Source organism: Rhinolophus sinicus, linkage group LG11 (genome assembly GCF_036562045.2).
Source record: "Rhinolophus sinicus isolate RSC01 linkage group LG11, ASM3656204v1, whole genome shotgun sequence".
In the NCBI taxonomy this organism is placed as follows: domain Eukaryota; kingdom Metazoa; phylum Chordata; class Mammalia; order Chiroptera; family Rhinolophidae; genus Rhinolophus; species Rhinolophus sinicus.
The window spans coordinates 16,140,176-16,167,552 of NC_133760.1; the positions used below are offsets into that span (position 1 = coordinate 16,140,176).

General features: G+C 41.5%; 1 protein-coding gene across 1 annotated transcript in view; it reads right to left on the reverse strand.

Moving 5' to 3' along the window:
- Window positions 1–1,062: 1,062 nt before the first annotated feature.
- GPATCH1 (G-patch domain containing 1) overlaps window positions 1,063–27,377 on the reverse strand; it is a 40,671-nt gene continuing 14,356 nt past the window's right edge. The window contains exons 9-20 of the mRNA XM_019742753.2: window positions 23,720–23,799; window positions 20,512–20,716; window positions 18,289–18,585; window positions 17,189–17,367; window positions 16,816–16,943; window positions 15,343–15,479; window positions 14,870–15,036; window positions 8,011–8,224; window positions 6,298–6,405; window positions 4,465–4,562; window positions 3,161–3,309; window positions 1,063–1,336 (exon numbers count right to left, since the gene is read on the reverse strand). Of these exons, the coding sequence (XP_019598312.2) occupies window positions 1,306–1,336; window positions 3,161–3,309; window positions 4,465–4,562; window positions 6,298–6,405; window positions 8,011–8,224; window positions 14,870–15,036; window positions 15,343–15,479; window positions 16,816–16,943; window positions 17,189–17,367; window positions 18,289–18,585; window positions 20,512–20,716; window positions 23,720–23,799 (1,793 nt within the window). The 3' untranslated portion in view covers window positions 1,063–1,305. The remainder of the gene's footprint in view (window positions 1,337–3,160; window positions 3,310–4,464; window positions 4,563–6,297; window positions 6,406–8,010; window positions 8,225–14,869; window positions 15,037–15,342; window positions 15,480–16,815; window positions 16,944–17,188; window positions 17,368–18,288; window positions 18,586–20,511; window positions 20,717–23,719; window positions 23,800–27,377) is intronic.

The following is a 27,377-nucleotide window of genomic DNA, read 5'->3' on the forward strand; positions in this document are numbered from 1 at the left end:
TGGGCTTTAGGGGACGTGGGGGCGCATGGTGCCTGAGAGGCCATCTCAGAGCCCCGCCTGCCAGTCAGTGGCCAGCACCCGGGCCTGACCGCAAACGGCGGCGCCACGCGCCCACGCCCCCACACCCAGCCCTCGGGACCGACCTGCCCTCCCCGTGCCCGGAGATCTCACTGCCTCCTCTCCTCGCAGAGGACAGGTTACAACCAGAAAAGTGGCTTCGAGTTCTAAGCACAAAAGGTACAACCTGCGTGAAAGCGTGTGAAACCCGCGCCCTCATCCTAGCAACCTCCCCTCGTTGTGTCTTCCTGGCTCCCTTTCCCAAGAAGATTTCCGTGTGTCCTCTTGCCTGTGTAGGGCTTCCCGGCCAACCCACTTCATGTCAACAACAGACAAATAGTCACTTAGAGAATAGGCCCTGGATGAATTAAGATGCAGCTATTAGGGCCAGGAAGACACAATATATAATAGCAGGAATGAAATACCTGTCACAATGCTAATGAAAATAACAGAACAAAATGTCACTTTTAGTCGGGTAGCAGTCCCACTGCTAGAAAAAGACTGGATGGATATTCAAAAATGTAAGGGTTGTCATCTCTGAGTAGGTAGAAGTACTTTTCTTCTTTCTTTGTCCTTTTAAAATTGTTCTTTCTATAATGTTACTTTGATAATGTAAAAAACCTGTACTTTTCTCAAAGGTCTCATCAGTGCATGTGAGGGCAGCCTTGGAGCAAAGAGTGAGCACATACACTCTCGCTCTTTCTCTGAGTGCCTCAGACACTTTGGTGACATCTACTTAGAGAGGCTGGGGCCACCTGCCAGGACCCTGGCACTGTGCCACACTGGACTCCTGGGCACCACCATCAACCACCAGAGGGAGGAGCCACACTCCCACGGAAACTGCAGGAGCCAGAACGCAAGGGACCACCTCCCTCTCCTACGTGTCCTGAAATAAATCCAACTGTCCTCCTGTGGACTGGGCTTTCTTCATCACAAAACCAGGGAAAACTCATCACTTTTCATGTCTTTTTTAAAGTTTCAGGAAATATAAAATCAAGCAGAAAATAGAAAATTTTCATTTTAATTGAACTGTACAGTCTGAATGTTTTCCTTGACACTAACTGAAGTTAAAAATAGAAACCAATTTCTTCAGCCTTCCAAGGCAGCCTTTGAAATGTCTAGGTTTTAAAAATTATTTTACAGCATGAATTTACATATAAATATGATCTGTACACTGTATTAAACTGAGTAATCGACGGGCTTCCATCATAGAGATGTGGTATTGGGACAGGCCAGGGCAGAATTCAATTACTGCCTCCTCAGTGGGAGACGTTTTAACCTGAAAAAAGATATAAAAGAGACAAAAGGAAAGTTAGATGTGAACTGAAAAACTAGACAGTTCAATTTTCTTAATGCTTCACTGTGTTATGCCACTGGGATGTAGAGGTTCTTTTTAAGTATAGCTATCTTATACTCACCCTGACTAATACAGATGGCTATCCATTTGGAGAAAGACAAATTAATGTCTATCCTACTCTGTTTGCAAAAAAAAAAAAAAAAAAAAGCAAAATCCAAATAAATTAAACGAAAACAAAATTATAAAAACATGAGAATAGTTTTTATGCATATATAAAATCTTGAGTTAGGGAAGGCCTTCAAAACACAAAAATGTAAAACGTACCAATAAAGAAAACTGGTAAAATTGAGTGCATCAAAAATTAAAGCTTCTATACAAAAAATATAGTTAAAATCATATAATAGGTAACACACTAAAACACAAAGGATTAAACCCAAAATTATTTTTTATTCCTAAAAATCAGTAAAATGGTACCTAAAAACCACTAAAACAATCTAAAAGAAAACAGAATACTGTAAAGGACATGAGCAAGCTATTCACACATGGCAAAGGCTGAGACACACAAGAAAGGATGCTCAACCTCACTAATAATCTGGGAAATGCAAATTCAAATGAGATACCATTCTTTAGCCATCATACTGGCAAACATTTCTGTATGGTTTGTTAACTGATATAATAACGGGTGCTTTCATAATTTAAATGGATACAACTACTTTTGGAAACAATTGGGCAGTATTTATTCATTCTAACTGTTCATACCCTATAGATCTATGCTACATAAAATTATATTATTTATATTAAAAATGTATAACAAAATGTCTGTATATGTATGTTACATGAGTGTGGTTGTGCAAAAAATTCTTGAAAGTTACATATGAGGGGGCTGGTCCGGTGGCTCAGGTGCTTGGAGTTCCGTGTTCCTAACTCCAAAGGCTGCCAGTTCGATTCCCACATGGGCCAGTGGGCTCTCAACCACAAGGTTGCCGGTTCAACTCCTCGACTCCCACAAGGGATGGTGGGCTCCGCCCCCTGCAACTATGATTGAACATGGCACCTTGAGCTGAGCTGCCTCCTAGATGGCTCAGTTGGTTGGAGTGTGGGCTCTCAACCACAAGGTTGCCAGTTCAACTCCTCGAGTCCCACAAAGGATGGTGGGCAGCGCCCCCTGCAACTAAGATTGAACATGGCATCTTGAGCTGAGCTGCCACTGAGCTCCCTGATGGCTCAGTTGGTTGGAGCCCGTCCTCTCAACCACAAGGTTGCCGGCTTGACTCCCGCAAGGGATGGTGGGCTGTGCCCCCTGCAACTAGCAACGGCAACTGGACCTGGAGCTGAGCTGTGCCCTCCACAACCTCCACAATTAAGACTGAAAGGACAACAACTTGAAGCTGAACGGCACCCTCCACAACTAAGATTGAAAAGGACAACAACTTGACTTGGAAAAAAAAAAAGACCTGGAAGTACACACTTTTCCCTAGTAAAGTCCTGTTCCCCTTCCCCAATAAAATCTTTAAAAAAAAAAAAAAAGAAAGAAAATTACATATGAAACTGACGGCAGAGGTTACTGTGGAAAGATGAGAGGTTTAGGGAATTGGTCAGGGGCCACTTTAAGTTTTATCTGTAAGGTATGAATTTTCACAATGATAACATAGTCACATATTACTTAAGTAATTAAAAATTAACTTTTTAGAAAAGACTAGTTAATATGTAAATGTATCATTTCTGACATTCGCCTCAAAGCAAATACATCAAGATTTTAATGAGCCTTTGGACGGTTTCTGAAAACCACTGTCTCCTGTTGCCTACCGTCTCAGCAGTTCCTGAGGTGACATGTCTGCTGTCCCTTCTTCATCACTCTGGCTGTCACTGCTGTCGGTACTCTCAGAACTACTACTTTTCTCTGATTTTTTATTCTTTTGCTTTCCTTTGTGTTTGTGCTTCCGGTGTTTCTTTTTCTTTAAAAAAAAAAAAAAAAAGTTGGTGGCAGACAGATACACACACACACACACACACACACACACACACGCAGGTGGTTCGCTCCCTAGTTCAGTACAATAACAGGCTAATGAGACATTTGATGGCTGGAGTCATTTAAAAACAAAAACCACCTCATTTGGAGTGCGCTTTAACGTAGTATGGGACAGACCAGAAACATACGTCTGGGCACTCTCTCCACCATGCACACATGCAGAGAATCGATCCTCTAGTGACAGACACAGCAGAACCAAGCAGATACAGGCAGAGTACCGTCTTGACACTTAGCCCCCATCTTATCAAAGGTGACCCCTGCCACCTTCTGTGAACCTGACTGGTCCATTTTGTTAGGCGGCATATGTGATAAACTACCCATCAGGATGGCAAGCATTCTGGAAATTCACAAAGAAACTGGTAGAAAGTCAGAGAACAGATACAATGAATTTGGCTTCTGAACCTGTCAGCACCAGTTTTTCTCCTTTCTCTACAAGAGAACTCTCCTTATCTTCTATGCTCAGGAATCTTTTTTTCTGACAACCAAAAAGGGAGCTGTTTCTAATCAATCCCACTACTTCCCAGACCACTCTGGGTACCCAACACAAACATGAACTGAATTAAAAACCTGTACGTAACTGAAAAGAAGATATAGATGATGAAATAAGGAGTGTCAGCAGTGAACACCCACACTGGTGCAGGTTTCCTTTACTTCTAATGCCAAGCTATGGACCAACATCTCTATTGTAATGATGACAATGTAGTTCAAAAATGTTCAAAACAATACCTTCCTTTAATACTGAATGAATGATCAAATCAAACTGCTTCATTGTTTAATACTTAACCATTACTCTAAGAATCTTAAATGTTCTTTTCCGTACTTTTTAATGCTCACAAATTTAAAAAAATATTTAAAGTACAACTGAACAAGTTTAAATATTCTGTCTGAAAGAAAAACGTTTCTGAAAATCAAGGGTTTACACTGTATAGCCCATACTTCTATCAAGGTGTCAAGAAACCCAGGTGCCCCCATCTTGGATCTTGGCCACGAGATACTCTCTTTGACTGGCTTCGTGTGTCACGTCTGGGGGCTTGTCTTGACAGAAGCAGGGGTATCAGATCCCAGGACACCCAGAAGTTACCTTCTCTTTCCTCCGTCTGTGTTCTTTCTTGGTCTTGTGTTTTTCTTTGTTCTTTTTATGTTTCTCTTTTTGCGGAACCTCAAGTTTCTGACGAGCATCTGAAATACACATATAATATACACATGAACTATAGGGGAAAATATAAAGGCTAAAATATTGAATTAGGAATCTGCCTTAATGTTGAACATTAAGGCAGAACCCCTGCCCTGCCTCACTGGTAAACAAATGGATTATCACATCATGTGCTACCTCCATACGGTATTTAGAAACTGCCAGGAACCGCAATGTAAGACCTGTGTGACCCAACCAATATCTTGCCACAGCCGTGTCTACCAGATGACACCAGGAGAAGATAAAGTCAGACCAGAATGCCCACAAACCTTTTGTAATTTAACATCCTCAGGTCAGCTCAGAGATGAACCAGGATGAACCTCAGCTCTGTGATTTTTGGCATGTTGCTTAACCTCTTTAGGTCTCAGTTTCCTCTTCATAAAACAGGGATAAGAAGAATCCCTATTTTCTTAGGGACATAGAAAGGATGAGATGGGACCGCGTACATGAATCCCATAGCCCAGAATCTCCTCTCAGATCATCTTCCCTTTACAAAAGCACATTCGACGTGAATTTGTCTTATAAATGGAAACACTAAAAAACTAGCATAATGTATGTATAATCATTAAAATGACAAGTTGCAGGCACCTAAATTCTCCACTTCCAAATACTGACCAAAAGGTTTTCATTGCCAGGCACCCAAACCAGTAAAAATTCACTGTGGTAGAAAATAGTGTAAATTATTAAATCACCTTTTTCCACCTAAAGAAAAGTTCCAAGGTATTTCAAAAGTGTGGATATTTCCCAAACCCAGTTAACAGGTGCCTGCAATTTTCTAGTTCTATAGTTCGGTCAGATATTTCATAAATTGACCTCTCCTCATTTTTTTTTTTTAATGTTAGTTTTTGGAAAACCATTGCTCTTCAATAATCCATAGACCAAATTAAGTTATTAACTATTACAAGGATATCAATGACATATCAATTCCCATATCTGGGAAATGGGCATAAATAACTTAGCTTTTAAGAGATGACACACTTATTTTAAGCTAAAGATTTGAATAACTAAAGCAAATAAAAAACACATTCACTGCAGTTGTTCAAAACTTCACACTTTTTACTCCTCTCTTCTTATTATTATCTCTTTGAAGGTTAGGTTAATTAACCAAACCAATATTTATATGTGGGTACTTTAGGCAACTATAAAGTAGATAACAGAATTATGTTATTTACATACCTGAACCATGTTATCAGATGTTTGTTAACCCAGCCTCCAAAGAATGAAAAACCAGTCTAAACAGTTTAACATGAGATATCAATCTAAGAGGGCACTGAACAGAAATTGTTAATAGCTACTGGAGGAAGAGAATGGACTGTATTTACTTCTGAAAGAATTAATTTTATTTTATTTGCTATATTAGCCAAAGTATAAAAAGTCTTACAATACCCTTCTCCCTGCAATTCCCCTCCCATCTTTGTGTCCTACACTTTTACTTTTTTATTTCTTTAAGTGACATTTGAGATACTTAGGACTCTACTGAAAGTATCTAAAAGTTAAAAAGAAAAAAAGTTTAAAGGTCTCTGAGGCTGTAAAGCAACAACTCTCATTTTAGGTACCAATGGAGTAACGAGTTTCAAAATGTGGCTGAGGAGAGATAAATCAGAAACAAACGTATTTGGTTGGCTTCATGTTGGATTAGCAGTCACACAATTAGAGCTGTCATATCTCAGGGGAGACTCTGTTGCCCATGCAAACAGGAGAACCAAGGAGCTCTCAACTCACTGGGGCAGAAGACGGGAGGCAGCCGTGGGCCAAACTCTTCTCTTTCATCTATGTGCAACTTTTGTACCAGGACGGAAGTTACAGGCTCCTGCGGGGCCGGCTCGCCAGCTGAAAAACAGCAGGGTATTAATTTCATATATTTGCCAAATATTGATGTGTTTGCGTCTTTAATTAATGTCTGTTGCCATGAGATAACGTATGCTTTTCTTCACCACTTTCCTTAACTAGCTCACGCCAGGTGCTGGGACAGAGTAGAGAACACGCAGCCTTGACCCCTAGGCTCAAGGGCATTAGAACAGGGAAGTCAGTCACCCAAGGACACCTGTAACCAAGCGCACCAGTGGCTGTAACACAAGAGTGTGTAGAGCACATGTACAGCACACACTCTGGGTCACATACGACCACCTAAAGGGTTGAAAGATGTCCTCAAGGAAGGGCCATCTGAGAAAAATAAAACTTACAAACAGGGATCGGTGACTACGTCCCAGCTCAGAAAGCTTAATTCCACTCAAAATAAATGATCAAAAGAAGAAAAACTGAACATAAATAAAATATCATGTCCACATTAATAATCTTGTGTTGTTGTTGTTGTTTTGAAACAAATGAGTATGTTTTCAGACAGAAGAGATAAAAATGGAAAAGTCTGGAAGAATATTCATTAAGGGTTCACCGTAAAGTAGGATTCCAAGGGACTTAAGCTTTCGATATTTTTATACTTTTAAAATTCAAGTACATATGATTTCGTAATAAAATCTAAGTTGGTTTTTTTACCCACAGAAAGAAGAAATAGCTGACATTTGCGACCACTTAAGAACAAACAACATTTTATATCACTATGTAACTTTTTGGTTAAAGGCCCTCAAAAATTATGCCCAAGTCCGCCAGAATGGCAGGGGCAAACAGAATACGCTAAGACTGAGATGGGAAATTTTGTCCACCGGCCCAAGCATCTGAAAAGTCTCCCACTGTTGCAAGTGCCAGACAGCACCTTTCCCATGCCGCAACTCCTGGCTTGGGTGAATGGAACGAACAGAACAAGCGACTGAGCAAGTGCTAGACTCACAGCAATGAGAACAGACCCCATCTACCAAGTGTTACTACGGACTCGGCCATGCCATGCAACAGCTGACCCAGAGCCCACAGCGTGCCCTGTAGAGAGGAAAGCCAGAAGAGCCCCGTCCACTTCACGACCAAATGTTCTCCAGTAATCCTAGCACCTCCTCATCGACCAGGCTTTAAAAAGGAAAAAGCTAGTTTTTTTAAAACTTTTATTTATTTTAAGTGTGTTTTTCCAGGACCTATCAGACCCAAGTCAAGTAGTTGTTTCAGTCTAGTTGTGGAGGGCGCAGCTCACAGTGGCCCATGTGGGGATTGAATCAGCAACCTTGTTAAGAGCACCGTGTTCTAACCAACTGAGCTAACTGGCCACCCAAAAAAGCTGTTTTAAATGAAAATTTTACTATGTTTTAATTTTTCTCATTTAGGATAAGTAGGAAAATTAACATTATCAAACGCAGCTAATCTAAAAATATACCAGAGACTTATACCAGATAGAAAAAACAGAACTCAGCTCTACCCCAATTAAAAATGTAAAAAGATTAAAACATTCCTGATTGATAATTATCCTGGTTTAGAATTAAACACTACAACCAAAGCAGCAGCTGCTCTAGGGACATCGTCACTTGCATCCCAAAGTCTGAAACACTGACGTACTGTGAGCCGCAGATGTTTCCACCGAGTCGGTCTCTTGGGAACTTTTGACGTCAGCCTCCCCAGTGCCCTCCTGGTCATCCTCGCTGTCGCCCTGCTCATCCTCAGAGGATGAGGACTTTTCTTCTGAGGAGCTGGCAAAGATGGCCTTGAATAAGTCGATGGGTGGGCGGCTCCCTTCTTCTTCAGCCTGTGAATCCTCACCTTTGTTTACCAGCTGTATTAACAGTGAAACATGCGTCAGTAATGAAGGAGCAGGGGTGAAAGGAGCCAAACAGTCTAGAACACACAAACACCCCCCCCCACACACACACACACACTCACACACATACACAAACACAGATGTTTATGCGTGTGTATATGGGTCTCCGTACCTACACACTACTTAACTAAACAATGATCATTCAGTCAGTATTTATTTTTATGGTGTTTCTGATTCAACAACTGCAGAATGTGTTGAACGGTAGAAGCAGCTGCAGTCTCTCATGGGGATAGGTCATTAACCAGAATTGCAGAGGTCCCAGAAAAATGCAGTAGGAGATAGCAGAGTTCCTCTGTCCTCTTTTCAGGAATCTATCCAAGCCTTCAGAGTCCAATATTGAAAGTGATAAAGGTGATCTACACATATGAAAATGCTGAAGAGAGAACTAGGCCATTAACACAATGGGGAGGGAGCCAGGAACATGCTGATAAACGAAATGGCCATGGAACCTCCCTCTGAAATTACACATCACCCTCCCTAAAAGAAGTCCAGATATGGACGTGCATATTCACCAAAGAAAGAGGCAGGAACCTGTACACACTCAATTCAGTAAACAAAAAGCAAAGGTATGAACCCAGATCCCACCTTCTAACAGTTTATCACCAGAAAGACACTGGGTAATCTAATGTGCCAAGCAATACGAGGGAGCCCCAGGAGTGGCACAGATCAGAATCCACTTCAGTCCTTCATTTTACCACTGGAGAACCCAGGTCAGAGATGAGAGGCTCTGTCAATGATGCACTGGTGGTACGTGCCAAGGAGAGGACCTGGACCCGTGGTACGTGCCAAGGAGAGGACCTGGACCCGTGGTACGCGCCAAGGAGAGGACCTGGACCCGTGGTGCATGCCAAGGAAAGGACCTGGACCCATGGTACGCACCAAGGAGAGGACCTGGACCCATGGTACGTGCCAAGGAGAGGACCTGGACTCTACTACCCAGGTCCCCTCGCTCTCAGCAGTGGTCACTTCCCCACCCCCCATATAACACCACTTCCAATTTGTGGAGCAAAGTTACAATTACCTACATGAGGAAAACTGGTACAAGACAGCAGCACTTGTGGTTTCAAAGTAAACTCTTTTCATAGAAAAAAATTAAACAGAAAAAGTACACCATGCCCCACTAAAAATTATCAGGGCACCTTGGAGAAAGGACTGATTCTCGAGCTGGAGCTGAGAAATAAAAAGAGGAGCCCAGAAAATTGTGCTGTGCCAGAAAGCAAGAACATGCTCAGAGTAAGAGGGATGTATCAAAAGGACACAGAAGCCAACTTGAAGGGGCTCCAATTAGCCAAACCAGGACAATTTGAGCATTAAAATAAATAATGATAGTACCAAATTTATCCCTTTGGATGAAATAGGAAACCACGGGTCCACAGTGATATAAAGAAACAGTTTGATGAAAAACAGGATATTTATACTTCAAAGCTCCTAAATATTAGGTTGGTGCAAAAGTAATTGTGGTTTTTGCAATTGTTCTTAACCTTTAAACCGCAATTACTTTTGCACCAACCTAATACTTATTAAAAATCATTAAGTAAAAACCAATAAGAAAGAAATAAAAGTACTTATTATCTAAAAAGGTGAAAAGACTAACTTTACAGTGATTAAACCTGGCAGGCACCACCTTACTCCAGTGATCAGAGTGAACCCCATCAGGAATGGGACAAATCGACATCCCGCACCCCCTGACAGGATGGATGAGAGCACAGCCGCATCCCTTCTGAGGGGCAGAGATGCAGAACCCGAGTCTAGTCCTGAGCAAACACCAGACAAGCCCAAACTAAGGGACATTCTACAGAACACCAGCCTGTAATCTTCAAAAGTATCAAGACCATAAAAGTCAAGGAAAGACTGAGGAACTGTTCCAAACTGAAGGAGCTAGGAGATGTGACCGCGAAATGCAACAAGTGATGCTGAGCTGCATCCGTTTTGCTATGAAGGACTTTATTAGGACAAGTGGGAGAATTTGAATGGGTCTGAGGAAGAGAGAATAGTAACGGATCAGCATTCTTCTCCTGATTTTCATGGATATCCTGTGATTATCTAGGTGAATATCCTTTGAAGGAAACACAGAGGTGATGGGGCATCATCTGGCTGGCAACTTATGCTCAGGGAGAAAAATGATCTGTACTGCATTTGAGCTTTTGAGGTTGTTTCAAAAAATGTTTAAATCAGGGCTGGCCCGGTGGCTCAGGCGATTGGAGCTCCATGCTCCTAACACCAAAGGCTGCCGGTTCGATTCCCACATGGGCCAGTGGGCTCTCAACCACAAGGTTGCCGGTTTGATTCCCGCAGGTATAGTGGGCTGTGTCCCCTGCGACTAACAATAGCAACTGGACCTGGAGCTGAGCTGCGCCCTCCACAACTAAGATGGAAAGAACAACAATTTGACTTGGAAAAAAAGTCCTGGAAGTACATGCTATTCCCCAATACAAAAAATAAAAATAAAAAATGTTTAAATCATACAGAAAGTCAGGAGAAAAAAACCTGACAGTGAAGCACAGGAAATCATGGCAACAATTCCCCAGAAAAGTCATGAATCTGATACATTGATGGCAAACCACAGATCCCAATGTTACATACATGGACCATAAACTGAATGACAATTGGCTGATATCTGTGTTCACAGAATTTCTGGCCTTTAATGGTGTCTCTATTGGTAAACATACAGGCAGAACTGTCATAACTACACGAGATATTCTACTCCTAGGTAAATATACAAGCTGATTTTTTTCCCTGGAATATAATAGGAGCTATACTGGAATTAAATAACAACAACACACACTAAATACACAGCATCTACGCTGGCAAAGCCACACCCCTCCACACCCTCCACCAAAATGTATGGCCCATTCACATCTGTGCTGACTCAGAAAGTTTTCAAAGAAAGATATAAAATAACCCAGAGAGGGGAAGAGACCTTCCTAAGGTCGCATGGCTAATAAGTGAAAAAGCAAGAACCATGACTTTCCAGGCAAAATTACCCAAATACAATGTCCACATGATTTTTTAGAAAATGTAGAAATCTTTCTAATCTCATGACCATATAGTAGAGCCAGGATCCATGAGTAGGGTTTTATGCCATTCAAAAAAGTAACAGTAGGGGTGACCAGTTAGCTCAGTTGGTCAGAGAGCATGGTGCTGAAAACACCAAGGTTGCCGGTTCCATGGCCACATGGGCCACTGTGAGCTGCACCCTCCTTAAAAAAAGTAACAGTAAAAGCCCAATGGAGTGGATCCAAATCCATGGTGGCACCAGGGGTGATGGCAGCAGCTGCCAGGCTCTGAAGGCAGGGAATCTTTTTCTCTGACTCCAGCAGCCATGATCCCAACTGTCTGGATGGAATCCCACTGCTTTCCCCCCCTTGCTCCCCTCCTGCCACTTGACTCCAACCACAGAGTCACCAGAAGTGCAAGGGAGAGCAGGGAAACTAAAGCCCGAGCTTGCCGATTGGACGATGGGAGGGGGAGCCCAGAAAGTCAAAAAGTGTCAGGACAATCGTGAAGAGAAGGAGCTCAAGACGGTGATCCTATAAAGTGGTCAATGAGCTTCTGGCTCACCTCTGAGCTATGTATGAGTGGATTTGTCTCTAAACAGCAAACCAAAGAATTTGATAACAGAATTATGGGATTAACTACCAACCAGGTCCCAGACCAGCCACTGGGAAGTGCACATGCAAGGAAGTTCTGAACATAATATACAGGCTCTGAAACCTGGAATGACATTGGAACCCAAGCCCACAGAAGATGGGTTGGAGCTGCAGCCTGAACCTAAGTAGGTCGAATGTCTGCTACAGCAAAGCAAAACAAAAAAATCAACATTCTCCTTACAGTTTGGACAAGACCCAGGGTCTCATGCCATAATATTCAAAATGTCCATGATGCAATCCAAAATTACTAGATATAGAAACATCCAGGAAAATCTCAACTTGCAAAAGACAATCAATAGATGCCAACCCAAAATGACAAATGTGTTGGAACGATCAAACAGATTTTAAAGCAGCTTTTACAACCATGTTCCATGAATCAGATAAATGAAAAACTACAAAGAAATAAAAGATATAAAGAAGAACCAAAAGGGAATTTTAGAAATGAAAAATACAATAACCAAAATTAAAAATTCACTGGATGAAATCAATAGCAGAATGCAGATGGCAGAGGAGTCAGTGAACTTAAAACAGATCGATAGAAATGATCTTAATTCAACAACAGAGAGGGTATAAAAGATTAAAAAAAAAAGGAACCGAGAAGTCAGAGTGTGGTACAGAAAGAATATTTGAAAAAATAATGGCTGGAAATGTCCAAATTAAGTAAAAGCAAACTTAAAGATTTAAAAAGCTCAGTAAACCCCAAACAAAATAATCTCAAAGAAATCTATGCCCAGACATGTCATAATCAAACAGCTAGAGGAAATATCACATCATTATAAGGAGAGAAACAATTATTCGAATGACTGTAGATTTCTCTTCAGAAATCAGGAAGGCCAGAAGGAAGTGGTACAACATTTTTAAAGGACTAAAAGAAAAGAATTATTGACCCAGAAGTCTATACCCAGAAAAAAAATCCTTCAGGAATGAAGATAAAATACAGGACATTCTCAGATTTAGGAAAATTAAGAGAATTTGTTGTTGGAACTTCTCTAACAAAATGCTAAAGGAAGTTCCTCAGACAGAAGAAAGTGATAGGAGAGGGAAACTTGGAACTTCAGGAATGATGAAAGAACAACAAAAATGGTAAATATCTGAATAAAATAGACCATTATCTTTTCATCAATTCTTTAAAATGTGTATAACATTGAAAGCAAAAATCAAAACATTGTCTGATAAGGTTCTCACTGTATATACAAAAGACAACATAAAAGTGGGAGAGAAAAGGGACCTATATAGTGGTAAGGATTCTACATTCCACTTAAAGTGGTTAAAATATCAATTCTAAGTAGACTGTGAAAAGATAAGTATGTATATTGTAATCCCCAGAGTAATTATGAAAAAAATAGAGTAAAAAAAATAAATGGATAAATTAAAATGGAATACTAACCATTATTCAAGTAATAAAAAAAAAGGCAGGAAAAGGGAAAGACAGGAACAAAAAAGAGTGGGAACAGACAGAAAATAATAAACTGTAGACCTAAATCCAAATACATTAACAAAGTACATTAAATGCAAATGATCAAAACACAAATTAAAACATATAGATTATCAAATGTATTTTTTTTTTAAAAGACCCAATGACAATGACCGGCTGTTTATGAAATAGATAGGTTAAAAAAATGGAAAAATACACACTATGCAAATTATGAGGGATAAAAAGTGATATTACATAATGATAAAAGAGTCAATTCACCAAAAAGATATAGTAATCCTAAATGAGTATGTTCCTAACAAGAGAGTTTCAAAATACCTGAAGGAAAAACCACTTTGGAATAGTTTGGCAGTTTCTTATAAAGCTGAATCTATAAGTATATATATATTACCCAGCACTCCCACTGCTAGGTATTTACCCTAGAGAAATGAAAAGTTATGTCTACACAAAAGAGGTATGTCCACTCATCTGCACGTGAGTGTTCACAGCAGCTGTATTTATGATAGTCAAAAGCTGGAAACAACCACGTGTCCTTAAAGAGTGAACAAACTATGGTACACCCATACAACGAAATAGTATTCAGCAATAAAAAGGAATGAACTATTGATACATGCAAAATATTGATAAATCTCACAGGTATGGTGCTGAATGAAAGAAGCCAGTCTCAAAAGGCAATATATGTATACAGTCTGATTTCATTTATGTGAAATTCTACAAAGAGCAAAACTATAGAGACAGAGAAGAGATCAATGGTTGACTAGGGCTTGGGGTGAAGAGAAGGTATGACTACAAAGGGACAGCATAAGGAAGTTTTTTTTGGGGTGTGGGGGGTGGTACCATTATGTATTCTGATTGTGGTAATGATTACAGTGTATCTATATATGTGTAAATACTCATTAAACTGTACATCAAAAAACGTTAATTTTAAGGTAGGTTAATTTGAAAAGTAGAATAAACATTTTTAAATAAAGCTATTAGAAATAAAACCAACTTTTTACTAAGTTCAACTTTTTAATTATTAAAGTAGTAATTAAAAAAAAACCCAATGGGTGTTTTATTTATATTTTCCACAAAAGAGAATACTTGTTACTTGGAAAATTACATTTTCCAATGCAAATACATTGAATTTTGTGTCAGTAGTTGATGCTAAGTGAAAGCCCTTCTAGGCATAGAAGTTCTCCTCAAATGATTTAAGCTATGATTCAAATTGTTGGACTGCACAGCAGGTGTTGGCAAACTACAGCCCAGGGGTCAAATCCAACCTGCTGCCTGTTTTTGCAAATAAAGTTGTATTGGAATATAGATGTACACAATTGTTTTCATATTGCCTGTGGTTCCTTTCACACTCAACAGCAGAGTTGAACAGTCGCGATAGAGACTATGGCCCACAAAGCCTATTTTTAATACCTGGCTCTGCATAGCAAAAGTGTGCAGACCCCTGCTATCAAGTATGAGAAAGCTTCACCACAGAGAAAGGTAAAGGCCACAGCCAGCCTGGCAAAGAGAAGCCCCACATACCTTATTTGAGAGTGATTCCTTCACATGGTCTCCCTCTTTGTTTACTAATGGACTGGACTCTTGTTTAGGTGGACCAACTTTTGATCTAGCCAAACTTAAAAATTCACTAATGGAGTCTTCTTTCTTTTCTTGTTTAGATGTATCCCATCTGGATGGTTTTCTGGATTCTGAAAGGTAGGACAGAGGCGTAACATCAGAATTTGTAAGCAAAAGACAAGTTCTTCATTACAGTGAATCGGCCAGGCACGGTGCCAAGTGTTGGGGTGTGGCAGGTGCTAAGGCAGAGTCCCAAGCCCAAACAGGGTACGTTGGGACCGTGACAGCACAAGCTAAGATGGGCACATGAGCAATTCTCTGAACAGAGGGAGAGTTCGCACTACGTGTATCCTTAGGATTAGATGCCCCTTTATTTCTGTCTCCCCAACAAGCCAGGGGTTGACACCAGCACAGGGACCCGAGGAAGCCCTACTCACTCTCGGAACCTTGATGCTGTGGTCCTTTTTCACTTGATGTTTGAGTTGTGGGCAAGGAAGCTGTCTCTGGGAGTGTCAGAAAGTTGAAGACTGAGTATTTGTCACGTTTCACTCTTGGTAAGCCAACTAAAGTTGAACTGGGGGTAGAAAAGAAAAAAATATAAATATAATTTTTAATACCAACTGTGAAAATCAAATCCAATTCTTAAATCAAAGCTTTCCATCTCATGTTTTTCACAAGTAGCTCTTCCACTTGGCTAAAGAGATCCCCTAAGATGTTTTCACTTCTCAAAGCAGTTTAAGAATTTATAATGGGGGCCAGGCCCGGTGGCTCAGGTGGTTGGAGCTCCGTGCTCCTAACTCCGAAGGCTGCCGGTTAGATTCCCACATGGGCCAGTGGGCTCTCAACCACAAGGTTGCCGGTTCAACTCCTCAAGTCCCGCAAGGAATGGTGGGCTGCGCCCCCTGCAACTAGCAACGGCAACTGGACCTGGAGCTGAGCTACGCCCTCCACAACTAAGACTGAAAGGACAACAACTTGACTTGGAAAAAAAAAGTCCTGGAAGTACACACTGTTCCCCAATAAAGTACTGTTCCCCTTCTCCCCCGCAAAAAAAGAATTTATAATGGGTGACTTTAGGACCTATTAGTTTTTTCTTTATTATAGTAAGAACTAGAATTTGACTTTGAAAATGGATCTCCATTAAGGAAAAGTTTCACTGCTAAAAATACAGTTGACCCGTGAACATGAGTTTGAACTGCGCAGGTCCACTTATACACAGATTTTTTTCAATAAATATTGTGAAAATATTTCTTTTTCAATAAATATTTTCTCTTCCTTATGATTTTTTAAATAACATTTTCTTTCCTCCGGCTTAGTTTATTATAAGAATACAGTATAGAATACATATACCATACAAAATAATGTGTTAATGGACTCTTTATGTTACTGGTAAAGATTCTGATTAACAGTACTATTAATAGTTAAGTTTTGGGGTAGTCAAAAGTTATAGGTGGATTTTTGACTGCATGGGGGGTCAGCCCCTCATTGTTCAGTGGTCGTCTGTATACCAAAATTTTCTGACGAAGTCTCAGATTCAACTGCATATGCTTTCTTGTGGTGTTTATAATCAATAAGAAGGTGCTAAACTTATATAAAGAATTAGAAAACGTAAGTAACATTTTAAATGTACTCTGTACGTGCATCATTGAAAAGGTGGCAAATTAAATACGCATTAAGTTTTGAAAACTTGACGTATATGAGTTTCATATCGTCAATACAGAATAAGTTTGCTGTCTGGATGTTTATTTTTTTAGTAACAAATTAATGGAGGTTAAACTGCACAATTTGCCACTCTCAGCATTTACAAGTAAGTTCATTTAGAAAAAGGGAATTTATGAGTGTATAAGGGGAAAATTGGCTTTAATATGGGGGAATAAGTACTGATGGAAGGGCAGGTTTATCCAACTTACTCTGGATAAGGGTCAGGGACATTGAACCTCTTACATAGGAGCTTGTCGGGGTGCCATTCAAAGGTGTCTCGCGTGAGCTTCCCAAACATCTTCATCTTCACAGCCGACTGCTTATCGTTAACATCATTCTGGGAAAAGACACACAGCTGACTGGACTGCTCTTCCACTTACGTTTCCAAGCCACCTTCCAAAATAACAAAGCTGCTTATGCTACGACAGTTTTGCTAAACTCCATCGGCTTTCAAGCATAAAAATCACTGCTAATTCTACAGTCCCTGTCTCTTTTGTTCTTTTCACTGAGGGATTTCAACTATTTGGCTGTCCGGTGTTTTCATTTTTAAATGCACCAGGTAAGGACGTGATAGCGACAGACCTCTTGGTCCCGAGGAACTTCCACTTGATGAGAATCGTCTTCTTCCTTGGCGTGAGTGAACCTGGAGGACAAAGTCGAGTGGGAAGATACATACAGCCGGGCTGCCTGAGCAAACTCATCCCGTTCGCGGCCTCGCTCCCACTCTGTCATACTGGGATCCAGACAGTGTTCCAGAGCATCTGTGGTGCGAACAGAGAACAAGAAAGTGCTTCACACTTGGGGGAAACATGGGGCTTAAAGGAGAACATCCTGGTTTTTAAGAGCATGGCGGGGAGGTACTCGGCAGGAAATATTGCTCACTCCCTCAAAATCACGCTTTTATTGAATTCTACGTACTGCATGTATCTGAGAAAAACACCTGGGAACTAATGCTTGGGGTTAAATCTTCAAAGTAAGGAACCTGTTACCATTCCCAGGGATAAGTTCATCCCAACTCTATTCCTAAGTTTTGACAGAAAAACACTCCCTTCTCTAATTTTTTTTTTTAAATTTTACAACTACGAGTAAACGTTAAGGGGTCTGGAGTCTTAGTAGGGAGTGCAGGCACAGTACACAAAGACGTGCTTCTGAAAACCAGCCCCTCTCATTTGCTGACTACCTCTCACACAGAGTACTACGTATCAGAGCAAGCCTTCTCCTGGGTCTTGCCATATTTATTTCCTTCATAGATCAATTTTTTCCCCCATCTCGTGGTTCAACAGTCAACTCTCTTTGTAAAGTCAAATTTTAGACTATGCTTTAGGGCTGGATGGTTAGGACCTTAAGATAAGGTGGGAGATGACCTTGTTCTCTTGGTGTGAAATGCAACACTTACAGAAGCCAAGCATTTGCAAACAGTAAATGGTCTGTGATTTAGCCTTAGTCACCACCAAAGCATGCTCTCTACTTAAACAGCTATCTTTGGGCCCTGAGATACAGAGAAACACAAGCTAATTGTTCTTGCTTTGTAAGGTCAAGAGCCAGAGCCTGAAATCTTTGCACTGTTCGTAGAAGGATGAATCAAAACACTGGCAGATTCAACTCTCAATCTCAGACTAGGATTAGAATAGCAAGAACTTCGCCCCCGCCTGACACATGGGAGACCCAGGCTGAGCACCCACCTTTCTGACCCTGTTTCATATTTACTAAATACTCTTCGTATCGTTTTTGCTTTTCTGGATCTTGGGCGAAAGGTTTGAAGTTGCTGGCTCTTGTGGTGGCTGTCCCACCCCTCAACGCCATGTGCCAAGAGCTGTGTCCGACATCTGGAGAGGAGGGCTGCTGTTTGCTGCTTGAGGCATTCTGGGCCAGACTCCTGGCCTTGAGTTGGGCTGCTTTAAGGTCAGTTGCCTGCTTCATTTCTTTGATTCTCTCTTTATCTTTTTGGGACAGAAATTCTAACACGGAAGTAGCTGAACCTAAATAAAAACAATAATAGGAAGAGATAAAAAGGATCCTAAGACAAATATGTTTACATTTCACTGTATATACATGTTCAATATCACAAATTTATATAATTGGAGATGAGTATTTTACAGTTAGTATTTCATCTGCATTCATATTATCCCTTGAACTAGACAGTAACACAACAAGACTCCTCTTTAACGGTTGGCAAAAATGGAGTTTAATACTTGGATGTTTACAGGCCAGTGTGGTCCCAGAATGAGGAAGCTGACCTGCTGAACTCCAGACCTCCAGTCTGCGGTGGCCCCCATTTCCACAGTCCTGCCCAGCACAAGCCCCTGTTCAGAGCACAGCTACCCATCATGCACTCGCTCCTGTCACAAATGCTCAGTGAGCATCCACTCCATACCAGACACTGGCCGAGGGCTGGGAGGACAACGCAGAAAAGGTCCTGTTCTCACTAGTGAGGCAGAATGACATTAAAGAAGCCAAAATTCAACAGCAGAAGATGGGTACAAGAGGAGGGCTGTGGGGGACAAAAGGGGGGGAGGCGATTGAGGGTGGCTTAGATGAGAGGGCTGGTAACAGGGCTGGAGGGAGGGATAGCTGGCTTACGTGGTGGGCAGGGCAGGCCTGGAAGGTCCCTCTAAAGAGGTAACATTTGAGGTAAGTTCTAAGTAAAAAAAAAAGGAGGGAAAATATGACGGAAGAGCAGAGGCGAAGGAAGCAGCAAACATGACAGCCCTGGGCGGCATCATGGTTGGCAGGTTCAGAGGGCAAAAAGGAAGATCATGAGGTGAGAACACAGGGTGTTAAGGCAAAGTGGCATACGATGCGGCTTGAAAGGTGGGCAGGGCTGGATCCATAGAGCCTTGTGGGGAGTCTGGATTTCTCTTTAGTGTAAGAAGTCCTGGATCATGTTAAGGGGATAGTGATATAATTTGGTTCATGTAGCTGCTGTTGAAGGGAATGGACTGCAGAGGGCAAAAAGAAGCCCAATCGGGAGGCTGCTGCAATAGTCCAGGTGACAGCAGATGGGCATTGAGGCAAGGGGGAAACAGCTGAAATGCAGAGAAGTAGATAAGAGGTATTAGGGGCAGAAATGAGAGGACATGCTGACAGATTGGGTAGGGTCAGGGGAGAGACGGAAAGAGAGTTGCTAAGAATTAGTATTCCTACATTTTGGACTCAGCAGAGGGTCACTGGTACTACCGTTTACTGAGAAGGGAAGATTGGAGGAAGAGTAAGTTTGGAGAAGGAAGGGGGCACCACAAGCTCTGTTTGGGTGTACCATATTTGAGATAACTGTTAGGCTCCCAGATGGCAAGTTCAAGTTCATCTCTCATAGTGGGTCTTTCTGCTCCAGCCTCCAGGGGAGTCTCCACATTTATTCATACTTTCAGATGCATTCATTTCTTTTAGGCTTTCAGAAAAAGCCACAGTATCCTTATCTCCTGAGGAAAAAATCGTATGTTCCCAGGCTGTGCAGAGAAAGTGAAGGTACGCATGTCCCTGGTCTCCACCACATTCCTGGACAATTATTAAAAATCTGAAAATTGTTGAGCTTAAGACGAGAGTTGTAATTTCAATGACACAACTCAAACTAATAGTGGGAAAACAAGTCTTAAGAAGTAAAGGATGGGGTGGCTGGTCAGTTCAGTTGCTAGAGCATGGTGCTAATAACACAAAGGTTGCCAGTTCAATCCCCAAATGGGCCACTGTGAGCTGCACCCTCCTTAAATAAAAGAATAAAAAAATAAAAAATAAAAAATAAAAGAAGTACACTGTTATGTATGCCGTTCACAATAAACTATTTTATTCCCACAATTCGGGAATACAAAATCATAGAAAAAATTTCAATGGGAAAACATGTTTCCATTTTGATTTTGATAACTCAGGTTGTTATAAACGTAATGATTTTAATCTTTAATGGCACATACCTTGTATAGGTGCTTCTCCTAGCAACTCTCCCCTCTTGGAGGCATTCAGTAGGTGCCTACTATGTGTCCCTGAGTCATGTACTGGCTTTCCAGCTGACTCTGATAATACTTGAAGTAAGTGGGAGTTCTCTGAGGTTGCAGCTACCACGGGTCTGAAATAATGCACCGGTCGATAGTCCCTTGGCAATTCTGGTGGTGGATAAATCTTTAAAAAAATAATAAAAATAAAAAAGACTCAGAAAATACAAAAAAGATGATCATGTTTGATTTAACCAAGAAAACCTGTTACCTCTGAGCATTAACCCCAGCCTTTCGCAGGCTAACATTCAGCAGGTAGGTAGCACGGGAAACAGCCTGTCCAGGTGCTCAGCCATCATCCATTCTGGATTCTGAGGGTCACCAGAACTTCATTGTTCTGCTGACCAGGCATTTTTAATATCACCCCTGCCCACTTCTACACAGAGATGCTAATCTGCATGTTTCCTAGAATGATGACAATAGTTAACCCATGTACTGACTGGCCCAAGTGCAGAGCTGGCCCACTGTAAGTCAGAAAATTTAGAACTAGAGTATGATTTCAAGGTGTAGAAAAAAATAATAACTTCAAATAAGTTACTTTTAAATTCAGATTTTTTTCTGGTTACGTTTCAGTTCCAAATTGGAACTTCAGGCCTTATTTTTTGATCTGAGGTATTTTTAATTCAAAAGCTGACTGAACTGAAATTGAAATATATTCGGGGAATTCAGGCATTCATGATGGCAGAACAGATAAGTTAAAAGAAAGTATTTGATAATTTTTTTTTTTAAAGATTTTATTGGGGAAGGGGAACAGAACTTTACTGGGGAACAGTGTGTACTTCCAGGACTTTTTTTTTTTTCTCCCAAGTCAAGTTGTTGTCCTTTCAATCTTAGTTGTGGAGGGCGCAGCTCAGCTCCAGGTCTAGTCGCCGTTGCTAGTTGCTAGTTGCAGGGGGCGCAGCCCACCATCCCCTGCGAGAGTCCAACTGGCAACCCTGTGGTCGAGAGAATGCACTCCAACCAACTGAGCCATCTGGGAGCTCAGCGGCAGCTCAGGTCAAGGTGCCATGTTTAATCTTAGTTGCAGGGGGTGGAGCCCACCATCCCTTGTGGGACTCGAGGAATTGAACTGGCAACCTTGTGGTTGAGAGCCCACTGGCCCATGTGGGAATCGAACCGGCAGCCTTCGGAGTTAGGAGTACGGAGCTCCAACTGCCTGAGCCACTGGGCCGGCCCCCAGTATTTGACGTTTTTAAATTATTGCACTAAATGGTCTCTCTTGCTCTTGGTCTAACAACGGTATATTCAATGGACAGTTCTATGTAAGCTGTTTCCTAGATTTTTCAGCGACCTGAAACTCTGAACTCCGTAACCAGTGAAACACTGAACACTCGCTGGCAGAGGTCTCGGCCCCAGCTTCATACTGGGCTCACCTGAGGCTTCTCACAACAGTGATACCTGGTCCCACCCCACAAAGTCGGCTACAGTGGGAGTTTCCCAAGCTTCCCAGGTGGTTGTAAAATTCCCAGGTGGTTCCCTGGCTTGAGTCCCTGGCACGATGAAAATCCGTGAAAGAGTGGTATGATCATTGTTAGGAAATCTCTTTTTTTTTTTTAAATCATCCTAGCCTGACCACCTGCTCTGCAAAACATGCACTCCCCAATCAGCCGGCAAACACTCATGTTACCAAGTCACAAAGATACAGGGGAGCATGGCAGAACGGAGGGGTGTGTAAACACGACTCTTCTTAATATCCTCCATCAGATGCAAAGCATTTCACAGAAGCTGGGTTTTCAGCCACATATTTAGAAAACTTGCCTGGCTGGGAAAGGCTAGATGGACACAGCTCTCTGAATCGTTTGTGCCCAAAGCCCTGCTCCAGCGAGGAGCACGTAGGAAACCCCGCATGCCTCTCTCCACTTGTAGCACTCTGCCCTACAGTGAATTTGTCTGTCTGAACCCTCACTGAACAGGAGTTACCTGGGGGCCAGGACTTAAGTCCTTTCTATCCTTGACCCCGGAGTCGAATGAGTACTTCTTAACCATTTTTATGTTCCCCTTTCATACATGTAAAAAACTTGCATTCTAGGGCTGCCAGTTAGCTCAGTTGGTTAGAGCGCGGTGCTCTTAACAACAAGGTTGCCGGTTCGATCCCCACATGGGCCACGGTGAGCTGCGCCCTCCACAACTAGATTGAAACAACTACTTGACTTGGAGCTGATGGGTCCTGGAAAAACACACTTAAAAATAAATAAATAAATAAATACCTCGCATTCTCCTTGACATATTTGACATTTCTAGTAATAATAGCAGGTGTGCCCAACACTGTTTTAAAAATATCCTGCTCGCTAGTACAACACATTAACTATCACCACTAAACCAGTCAAAGCCACTATAATATCGAATGTACTTCCTCAGGCGTCACAGCTCCCGGCCACTCCTGTTCTGGAGAACCACAGGCCACACCACAGAGGTACTTAACAAATACTTGCTGAATTAAAAGAACAAAAAGCCCGTTAAAATGTGGAACATCCTAAGAAAAGGACACCAACAAGGCAAGGGCCAGGCGTCCCTCCCGAGCTACCAGCACCCACAACTAGCTTGTGATGCCTGCCTGGGAACATGTGACTCTGGTGAGGGGCCAAGAGCACCATTTGGCTCAAGCTGTAACAAAATCTCACACCAACAGGACTCTCTGGAGAGGCGTTCTCCACCGGAGTTCTCCACCGGACTTGCCTGCATGGATGTGGCTTCTGTCTCTTCTGCCAAGTTGCCCAGGGAACCTCGCCCACACCAGCGAACGCACGTCACAGCATTCAGGAGTCAGCACCGTGGGTCATTGCAACTTTCTGAAAGTTTTCCACTTTTCCTTAAGTTACAGTGTCCCTAAAATTGTATCAGTTCCATTCTTCCACCAGTTTCTACTGTAATTTCTTTTTTCAGGGGAAATAACCACTCACTTGAAGTTTGGATTTAACAAATGAGCAATTAGCTGTTTTGAATACAAACCAGATGTGGCTACTGACTGACATTCCTAATACAGATTATGTTTTCCTGGGCAATCACTAGCGGGCTAGGCCGGTGCTTTTCTGAAAACATTTACTTATCATTCCAGTTGTTAATATAACTCAGATTACATAGTAGCAAAAATTTTAAGTACTAAACCAGTTTAAAAAAAAAAAATTCTTACTTTCTTAGACGATAAAGATTTAGAAGCCAAGGAAAATCCATCCAATATTTTGCCAATGTAGCGAAGATCTTTCTCTGAGTCTAAAAAATGACGTCATTGATTCATTCCAGAAGCACAGAAGAGAATAAAGCAAAAGACATCAGCTTTTTATCTCTAAGAACACAAATACCACATGTCATACATGATATCACACAGAGATAGCAGTAAAGGAGGAAAGAACTGCACGTAAAGCCCTCACACCTCTGTTGACTCTGGCCGCCCAGCCCAAACCACCCACAGCTGATTAAGCCGCCCAGGATGCGGGCCGTGGCCCTCCACAAGTACCTCAGCACTGTTTTTAGAAAAAGTGCCTGAGATCCTAAGCTAAGGGGCCCCAAAGAATATACTCTGGAGTAAAAGACCTTAGGAAAAACCATGAAGAGAACAAGCTTGGATAATAGTAAAAATCGTAACTGCAAGAGGGTCATTTCTAAGCCTAGGTGAAGAACCATGGGGAGGCTAGACACTACCTCCCAACTTCCTTAGCAACCATCCAAATAAGGCACAAAAGGCAATACAACCAGGTCAGCCAGTAATCTAATCTTAGTACAAATTAAAAGGTACTTTTGTCTTTTTCTCAAATGAAATTCTAACTAGAGATAAAAGATCACTAATTCAGCAAACGATACGACCACCGCCCTCTGACTTGGAGCCAGGGATCCTCTATCGGTGGCAGACACAGCCCCACCGAGAAAGGCTCTTTGATTAACAAGGCTTTCCAACACATCGAGGGTCAGTCAAAAATCCATATGCACACTCAGCCATAAAAAAGAATGAAATCTTGCCATCTGCAACAACATGGATGGTCCTAGAGGGTATTGTGTTGGGTGGCGTAAGTCAGACACACAAGATAAATGCCATATCATTTCACTTATATGTGAAATCTAAAGAACAAAAATAAATGGACACATAAAACAAAAACAGACTCATGGATACAGAGAACATTTTCATGGTTGCCAGCTAGGAGAGGGGTTGGGGGGCAGGGTAAAAAAGGTGCAGAGATTAAGAAGTACAAATTGGGGGGTGGCCAGTTAGCTCAGTTGGTTAGAGGATGGTGCTCTTAATAACAAGGTTGCCGGTTCGATCCCCATATGAGCCACCATGAGCTGTGCCTTTTACAACTAGATAGAAACAAGTACTTGACTTGGAGCTGATGGGTCCTGGGAAAACACACATAAAATAAATAAGAGTTTTAAAAAAAAGGTACAAATTGGTAATTACAAACTAGTCATGGAGATGTAAAGTACAGCATAAGGAACATAGCCAATAATGTTATAACTATGTATGGTGTAAGATGGGTACTAGAATTATTGCGGTGATCACTTTGTAAGTTATATAAATGTCGAATCACCATGTTGTACACCTGAAACTGATAGAATATTGTATGTCAACTCTAATTGAAAAAAATTTTTTAATATATTTTTTTAAAAATCCATATGCACAAACTGCATTCATTTTCTGTAGCCAAGAGCCCCTTCCCCATGATGACCGCGAGCACTGACACAAGCTGGGGTTCAGGCCCGCAGCAGGTACAGCCACCAGTGGTGCAGGTGGACGGATGCTTTAGGCCGCTTACACTGCTGCCTAGGCCGGTAACTATCTGCCCCCATAAAATCACTCCTTGTACTTCAACTCCTGTTGAACTTTTGTGCCAGCGTCTTGACGTTCCTAAAATTCTGTAGGATGATTTGGGATTAAATTTCACATTCTTGGGATTTTTGTATTCTTTTGAAACCCAGCCATTTTAGTTTTACGAATGTCTTCTGAAGAAATAAACAGTAAATAAGCATAGAGAGCCACAGGAATACTCATGATAGTCCTATGGATCAAGGAAAAAAATAAGAATAATTCAAAAATGAACCATGGCTAAATATGGATTCGCTCAGTGAAAAACCATCAGGTCGAAACCATAGATGTTGTAGGAGAGAAGAGGCAGCTGTGGGAGAGGGGGCGGCAGCAGAGAGCGGTGAGGGGAGGCTGGGAGCTCAGGGAGATATGGGCCAAGGCCTAATGTGGGATGGGGGAGGGATCAATTAGCTGGGCAAAGGAGTATTATTATATTTTTAAAAAGCCTATCAAATATATGGTGATGGAAGGAGAACTGACTCTGGGTGGTGAACATACAACGGGATTTATAGATGATGTAATACAGAATTGTACACCTGAAATCTATGTAATTTTACTAACAATTGTCACCTCAATAAATTTAAAAAAAAAATTATAGAAAAAAAAAAGAAAAGCCAAACATTTGGCCCAGAAAGCAGATTTAAATATGTATATTTACTATAGATTAGCAGCTATAATACAATTAATATATGCTAATATTAGCAATATAGCATTGTGTTCATGTAGAGATGTAGTTAATATAATTAATAATTAACATGTTAATATAATCTATAGTGATATTGATTAACATATTAATGTTATATATGGTATAATATATATTATTATGTCTTGTTTTGTTATAAAAATGATACATAGCCTTAGCAGAAAAATGTGAAACTAGAAAGGTAAAGCAAAAAATATAAACGTAAGCAAAATGAAGACGATAAAAGTAGTCTAATTACTACCCCAAGGAAACTAACATTTGGGTGCACTCCCTACCAGCATCTTGTGTAAAACCCTTGGTTCTTTTTGTGGTGGTGGTGACAGAGGCCACTCACACAGAGTGCTTGCTGTGTGCCAGGTACGTTCTAAGCCCTTTATGTACATTAAAATCTCCATGGCATAGGTATGCTTTCGTTATGCAAACGTGGTAAGGCACAGAGAGGTTACGTAGCTTGTCCAAGGTCATGGCTGATAAATGGGGAGAGCCAGGACTGAAACCCAGGCTTTCTGTCTTCAGAGTTTGTGTCCACAACCATTAAGCAAACTACCTCTTAAAAGCTGTTTCACAGCTGCTTTTTCTTTCTAGAAATGTAAAATGAGCATCATTTTGGGGAATGATGCTTAGATTATTTCAACATGTATGTTTTAGCTGTATTTTACAAGTCAGATCAAACTTTAGCTGACCACAGCTAAAAGTGTCTGAATAGATTGTTTTATCTCAGCTCTCGCCTCCTTACTTTATTTAGGTGGTTGTTATTACTAAAACTGAAGACCAGTAGGTACCATTTATTTAGTACTTGAGGCAGGTACTGGCCCAACCACCGAGTTATACCATTTAATGCTCACAATAACCCTCAGGGTGGCTTTTATCCTCACTTTACGAATGACGCCCAGAGGTTACAAGCCTTGCCCAAGGTCACGCAGCTGGGCAGGAGAGAGGTACAATCCAAATCCAGGTCTGATGGGCTCCAAATCACCTGCTAATACCTATGCCACCCTATCACCTCCCTACACCTTTTCTGGAAAGAAAGACCAAAAGACTACTTGAAATTCAAGTTATGTTGAAAGAATGTCCATGTTCTAGCCCAACCAGAGTCCCTTAAGAGCCAGGGACCTGGGTGAGAAGACAGGCTGGGTGCCGAGCTCCATCTTGCTGCAGGCTCAGTGTTCCTACCACTGGTGACCCCTCCTGGCCTTCTGACCTGCTGCTTGAATGGCCCTACTCTGGGCACCTGCCCAGGTCCTCGAGCTGGAAGTGCTTCCCTCTGACCCAGGGCCAGCTCTGACCTGC